At 52.1% G+C, this 6,840-nt stretch overlaps 1 protein-coding gene across 1 annotated transcript; it reads left to right on the top strand.

The window, feature by feature from the left end:
• The first annotated feature begins 4,001 nt into the window (after nucleotides 1-4,001).
• CCL21 (C-C motif chemokine ligand 21) lies at nucleotides 4,002-5,055 on the top strand. The gene is made up of 3 exons (XM_054398328.1): nucleotides 4,002-4,068; nucleotides 4,652-4,772; nucleotides 4,893-5,055. Exons 1-3 carry the CDS (start codon nucleotides 4,002-4,004, stop codon nucleotides 5,053-5,055), a joined length of 351 nt encoding a protein of 116 aa, XP_054254303.1.
• Nucleotides 5,056-6,840: the final 1,785 nt, after the last annotated feature.

Here is a 6,840-nt window from a genome sequence, read left to right as displayed (position 1 = left end):
GGGAAACCAAATGCCCACCTGGGATGTATGTATGTGTGTGAGGACAGATGTCCCTCCTAGACAAAGACCCTCCCCAAGCCCAGCCAGGTCCAGCACCCCTGTGCCAGGAGGGGACTCCCAGCAATCCATCTTCCCTGCCTTTCCCAGCATTTTGTGCTCATCCTGCTCTTCCCATCAGCCCGGCTGAAGGCCACGGAAGCCAGCGAGGAGCCTGTCCGGCTCGTGTGCTGCCAGCTTCCAGCAATTCTTTCCCACTTCCCAAGGACCATTTTGCTATACAGCATTTCTATACAGTGTGCCTGGCGGGCAGCCTGCTCCCCTTCTCAGCCATGGGGGTTTTCCACACTGGGCCTTGCAAACTACCTTTGCCCTATGTCCTGGGAACTGGACCTCTGCAGAAAGGAATCTGCTGGTCAGTGTGTGACCCTGCTTGTGTTAGCAGTGACTTTAACTTGGAGGCAGCCTCCAGAAGGATTTGGAAATTCCCAGTTCCCTTGGTTGGCTCCCCTCAGTGCCTCCAGAATGTGTGTGTGCCCAAGGAGTCTCACTTTTCAGCCCTGAGCTATCTGAAGAGGAGACCCTGCTGTCTAGTTAAGCAGGATGGAACTGAGGGCTCTTGCAGGGTTGATGGGCAGACCAGGGCTGGGTGAGCAGAGAGATGAGGGGTTAGGAGAGGTGAGATGTCGGTGAACTGGGATGCTGGAAGCCAGGGAAGAATTCAGAGATGAACTCCAGCCTCTGCTGCTGAGGTGCAGAGTGTAAATATGGAAAACTTTTGGGATGGAGACATGACTGAGTCTCTGCAATCTGCCATGGTGGTTTCACTGCCTGGGAAAGGCTGATAAGCAAGGCAGTTCAGTGTTCTTTGCTATAGTCCCACTGTTCTTGCACATGTGGTGTGCAAGACACCCTCCCCTCTGTTCATGACACCCTCCCCTCTTCTTGCAGCCTGGGGGTCCCTCCACCTCACGGATCCCCAGAGGGCTGAAGCTGTGCTGCCTTGGCATGGGGTGTAGCTGGAGGAACCACTGCATGAAGCCATGTTGCAAAGGCTCTGTACAGTGCCTGACACAGACCTTGGGGCCAGAAAGGGGTTACCTGTAGATGAGACACTGCAGAGGCACATGATGCCTGGTTGTGTCCCAATCTTTGTTTCTTTCTCCCTCTGTCCTGAACCTCTGTGCTCTGGGAAAAGGCTGGCAGCTGTAGGACCCCAGGCTGGTGAAAAATGGGTTCATGTGGTTGCAGGCTAGAAATTGTGACAGGCCAGAGTGGCTGTTGGAGGATGCTGGGGAGCCCTAAATAACTTTGCCTCCAGCCCTGATCCCAAAACTTCAGTCTATCCTGTAATGCCCCTGCAAACAGGAATCCTCAAACCTCTCTCACTGCCAGAAGCTTCCTGCTTTCTCCCTGAGCTGGGGTCTAGGTGACAGGAAAAGGCACTTGGAGAGGAAGGAGTGAGTGGGGACTTGGAAGGGAGGCAGAAGGAGAGATGGTGCACCCCCTGCCCCAGGCTGGTTTCCATGAGGCCCTGCTGCTCAGGCATGCAGGGCATACATATTGCTCAGCCAGAGCAATGGTCAAGTACACCTGCACGTTGTTTGTTCTCCCCTGGGTCTTCTCCAATCCACCTTCCCTGGAAGGATCAGAGAATCTACTCAACTAGAGGCTTTCTTTGGGGTGCAAATCACAGCAAACAGAGAACACTCGAAGAGTGATGCCTATGAAGGCAATGTGTGCTCTGACCCTACTCAGCAGCTCAGACTGTGTTTGGGGCTGGCCTCTGGCCAGAGGATGCTGCTGTGATTTCTTGAAAACATGCAGAGAGCCAGGGACTTTCCAGGCGCCTGCTGCTGTGACTGTGACTGGAACTGTGCCTCACACTAAGACTGCAGAGCTCTCCTGGGCACTACTGGGAGCAGTGGGACCACTCACCTGAACTGCTCTGTGCTGGGAGCAACCTGTGAAATGTATCCCCTCCCTCCACTTCACTTGTACTGATAACACATAGGGCCTGTGAGCGACTTGAGCAGGGTAGATGACTGCAGGATATGTGTTTACTCAGCTCCCCAAGAACAGGGACAGTGTTGCAGCCATGCCAAGAGTGGGGTTTCATCCACATATTCAGCACCTGGGCACTGCTGCCTGAAAAAGTTGCAAAGGTAAGGGCTGGAAAGGTGATCAGTGGCTGTCCATTTTCCCATCTTGTCTTGTTGTCACTAGTGCTTTGCTGTTGAAGGGGTGGGTGACAGAACATAGATTGCTTCCAGGGATCAATTCCTTGTGGTGCTAGGCATCTTGGGGAGATGCATCCTGAGGTAACCCATTGCCACGCATGGCCCAGGTCTGCTGCATGCCCCAGAGGCTGCTGCCAAGGCCGCACCAGCATGAGTGTGTGGGAAGCTGCCTCCTTCCATGTGGGTGCTGGGCACAAGGGTACCCTCCAACATGGCAACTCTCTTTCTCTTCTTCATGGATGATGGAGGATTCCAGGAATGCAGTCCTGAATCCCACACTACCTCAGGCATCCAACTTGTCCCTGAAGAAGACAGCAAGCTGCTTCAGATTGCTTGCTTCCTTGCCCAAGAACAGGCTGTAGGTCAGTGTGTTGCGAGATCCTCTGCCATGACATGAATGGGTGGTGCAAGAGTAGGGACATCTTGTTGCAGCTCTGCTTTCTGCAGCAGCTGAGAATTTAGGCTCCCCCTGGGTGACTCATTGCCCTTGGTAACTCTTTGTGAGGCCCCTTATGAGGAACTGGTGGAATGTCCAGGGGCTGCAATTCAGTTTGCAGGCAGTGGAGACCAGGAAGGGGCTTGCTCCCCACTGGCATTGGGAAAACCCCATGGGTACTCTGCAGAGCATGGGGTCTCCTGGGACATGGGACATAGCTACATGCACAACAGGGATGGGGATGGCCAAAGTGCTAGAGGTGAAAAGGGACTGTAAATGGTGGGGTGGTGAAGCTGGGGATGGGATGGTAAATAGAGCTTCTTGCTAATAGGGGCTGCCTGGGAGACTGGTTCTTAGAGGAATCGTGCCAGGGTCTGTTTTTTCTCAGAGGGACTCTGGAGCAGGGCAAGAAGCAGTGGCACTGTGTCCATCAAGGGAAATTCCAATTAAATAGCAGAGAAAATGTTTTCCACATGAGAACATTTAGAGAACCTGGAACAGGTTGCTAGAAGCAGTTATGAAACCTCCATCCTTGGTCTTCTCCACATTGTGCCCTGGTGAGCATAAGAAAGTGAAAAGGTCTCTGTCCATCATCTTCTCAAAACAGGACTGCTAGAACACTCTGTTATTCAGCAATGTGGCCATCTCTTTACCTGATGGCAGGGGTGCCCTGCGAGCTGCTGTTCATCTTCTCACAATTTGGTATCAGCACCAACATACAGTGAGCTGTGCTATCTCCCCCAGTCTCATTTGTAGTCTGGCTTTGGCATGTATCTGCTTGGGGAGGCTCTGAAGTACAGCTCATGAGGATGGGGGTCACACTGACCCCTTTTTCACCTGTGTGGGGTGGGTGGCTTGACTCAGGAGCAAAGCATAAGGTAGGGGAGCAGAACAGGAAGGGGAGAAAGACCTCTTGTTTTCCCCAATGCCTTGGTCACCTGCCAGGGTCCCTGCCTGGTGAACAAACAGGCAAGCAGTAACACCCAATCTTCTGAGAGCAGGTAGTGGCAGGTTGTGAGACTGGGTAGGTAACAAGAGCCCACAAACTCATCTGGCAGTGATAGGGGACATGTCTCCGGCGTGTCCCCCACCTAACACTCTGCTGTGATGGGAACAAGACAGGACACATCCATAAGGGGGGGGCTTGCAACTTACAGGAATCCCCCACCCTCCTGCTTCTCCATCACCCACCCCATGGCTGGCTGGTGGGCTGCCTGCCAGGCTGGATGAAAATGAAAGCAAAGCATCCAGAGATAAATAGGAGGAAGCTCAGCACGAGGCAGCAGTGTGTGTCCTGCTCTCCAGCCTTGTCCAGCACAGCACCTACCATGGCTCTGCATCTTCTCCTGATGCTGTTTGTGCTGGCTGCTACCCTCCTCACTGACCAGGCTCAAGGTGAGGGGCAGCCCTCCTGCCTGCCTGTGGTGGGATGGGGCAGGGATATGGGTGCTCAGTGGGGTCTCCACCGGGGTGCTGGGTGGTGTGGTGGCAGTACATGGGAGGTGTTTGTAGTGTGTTTGGGTATGTGCTTGGAGGCAGGTGCAGGGTGTGCAGGGTCTGTGTATGGGGATGAGGGGGGTGTGTGCACACCTGGTTGTCGTGTGGCACTGGCTTGCAGTGCTTCGTGGCTTGGGAGCATATGCGTGTGCAGGTGGCTGGTGGGGCAGCAGCACTCCAAGCTGAAAAGTGCAGGCAGCAGAACGAAGTTCAGTCCCTTTGCAAGGAGCTAGTCTCTGCCTCAGTTTCCCCTCTGCCCACAGTCAAAATGGTGTCATGTATCTCCGGAGATGGGTCTGACCTGCAACGGGGTCCAGGGCTCCAGAGGTCCCATGCTCACATATGACCCCAGTGTCTCTCCCACGAATGGGACCAAGCAAGCCCCATTGCCATCAGCCAGTGTTCTGTGTGCTCCCAGGGCTGGGAAGGTGCATTGGCTTGGTTAGGGTTTGAAATCCCATACCTCCTTCCTTGCTCCCAGGCATTAGCAGCTCAGCCTCAGACTGCTGTCTGAACTACAGCCGGAGAGCCATCCCCAGCAGGTTGGTGAAGTCCTACAACATCCAGGAAACAGCATTGGGGTGTGCTATATCTGCTGTGGTGTGAGTACTTTGCTGCGATCAGGACTATGCAGAGCACTTTGTCTCCATCCCTCTCCATCTCCTACCTACCTAACTCTCCACTGCCTACCCCACATCAGACCTTTCTGCCTGCACCCCCAGGTTTATCACCAAGAAGGACAAGAAAATCTGTGCCTCTCCCGACAACCCTACTGTCCAGAGGCTGATGAAGAACCTAGACAAGAAGGTCAAGAGTGACAATAAGAACAAGAAACAAGAACAGCCTTCACATTCCAGGGCCAGATCCAAGCGGCAGAAGCAATAGCAGGTCTAAATTAGGCCTGAAGAGGTAGGTGAGGGGGAGCAGGAGGCAGCAGGGTGATGAAATGAGGGTGCTGCCCCTCATCCTGGATACTTCCCCATGGAAAGGTGGGTGGGTGAATCCAGAGCCCAAGCCTGGGAGGGCTTCCAGAGCTGTGGGTGTCTTAAGGGACAGCTTCTTCCTGGTCTGTGCTTGTCTTAAACCAGATTTTTTTCTGGAGCTGCTGGGACATGTCAATGCTTGGGGAGAGACAAGGCACATCATGCAAGACAACATTCCCTTAGCTGGGGTAGGTGGTCTCACTGAGACCCTCTCCACCCCACTGCCCTCTTCTTGCCTTCCTTAGGATGGATGTCTTCCCCACCAATGACTGACACAGTGCCTGGCAATGGACATCCGCAGACCACCCACTCACCCACTGGCCCTGGGACAAGCATGGGGCTGGCTAAGGGGGCTGCCCTCTGCTCTGCAGCCCCCTCAGCACTTCTGTGCCTGCTGCAGAGATCCCTCAGCCAGGACTTCCTGCACTGGCTGGGTGCTCTCAGCCACAGCAGGCACCTGGGTCCATGCTTGCTCCATAGCTATGCCAGTGGTGACCTGGACCTGCATGGTAGCTGAGCCACAACCTCGAGGGTTGAAGTGGGCAGCTTTCTGACCAAAGGGGATTTATGTAGCCTGGCAGGATGGCAGCTTTCCCTGTGACCTTTTTGTATTTATATTTGGAGACTGTTCTTTCATTCATTCTTCCTGGAAGGCTCTACTTCTGGCTCCTTGTGCTTTACAGAGCATCCTTTATGCTGCATACTATCTTTTCCAGAAGATTGTTCTTATTTTTCTACCAAATAAATGATGGCTGCATTTAATTTCCTGCTCACCTGTTTGCTCCTTGTTGACTTGCAGGGCAGTGGGACACCAGGCTGGTCCCATGTCCCCATGGTCCTGCCTAGGTTGCTTGCTGGGAGCTTCCTTACAGAGCAGTTAATAGTAGCTGAGATGGAGAGTTTGGGGACAGCAGATGTGACAGTGTGGCTGCACTTCTGGGCTGTTCTAAGGCTTTCCCTTTGGCTTTTATGGCATGCTGTTGCAGTGTAGCTTGGAGAAAGAGAGTCAGTATATGTCCCTTTGATTTTTTATTTCTTTCTAGGTATAAAATTGTAATGAAATCAGAAAAAAATTCATTTTAGTGTATTTTTAGCCATTTATCTCCTTCGGACACTCAGACTTACACACATGCTTAGTTTTCTGAAAAAAAAAACCACACACACACAAAAAAAAAAAAAACACAAAAAAACACAAACCCCAAGCAAACAACAAAACCAAAAAGCCTCTCAATATATTTTCTTCTGAAATCTGAGAAGCTCACATGGGTGAAAAGTGCACGTCAGTCTGTGCAGGTGCAGGAATAGAAGACTTTGAAAAATTAATTGTAGACATATTGCAGACATTTAAGAGCTGCTCTATCCCAAATCCTTAGTTAAATGAGAAGTCACAAACATGAGAATACCACAAGTAAAGACTGTATGTAGAGAAGAGACAGACCTCTGGGACAAGGCTGGTGGAGAAACGCTCTCTCCCAAGTGTTTGCAAACTTCCTCCAGCATGCCAAGTAGGAACAAGTTGAAGGGCTATACTGCAGCCACAGTGCTATCTGCTTGCAGAGGCTTTAGACAGAGACTTTTTTCAGTAACGGTTTGCTAAGTCATATAATTGCAATAATAGGATTTACAGGGCTTAACAGTATCAGCACAGGCTGTGTCTTGGCTGGAGTAGAGCTTATAGCTGAGCCTT

The sequence above is a fragment of the Indicator indicator genome (assembly GCF_027791375.1).
Source record: "Indicator indicator isolate 239-I01 chromosome Z unlocalized genomic scaffold, UM_Iind_1.1 iindZ_random_scaffold_45, whole genome shotgun sequence".
Taxonomy (NCBI): Eukaryota; Metazoa; Chordata; class Aves; order Piciformes; family Indicatoridae; genus Indicator; species Indicator indicator.
This window is presented reverse-complemented; position numbering and strand designations above follow the sequence as displayed.

Bases quoted from the DNA above. Each gene is read 5' to 3' on its own strand.
- CCL21 (XM_054398328.1), top strand. From the start codon at position 4,002: ATGGCTCTGCATCTTCTCCTGATGCTGTTTGTGCTGGCTGCTACCCTC. The intron at 4,069-4,651 runs GTGAGGGGCAGC...CCTTGCTCCCAG, and splicing joins CCTCACTGACCAGGCTCAAG to GCATTAGCAGCTCAGCCTCA. The intron at 4,773-4,892 runs GTGAGTACTTTG...CTGCACCCCCAG, and splicing joins TGTGCTATATCTGCTGTGGT to GTTTATCACCAAGAAGGACA.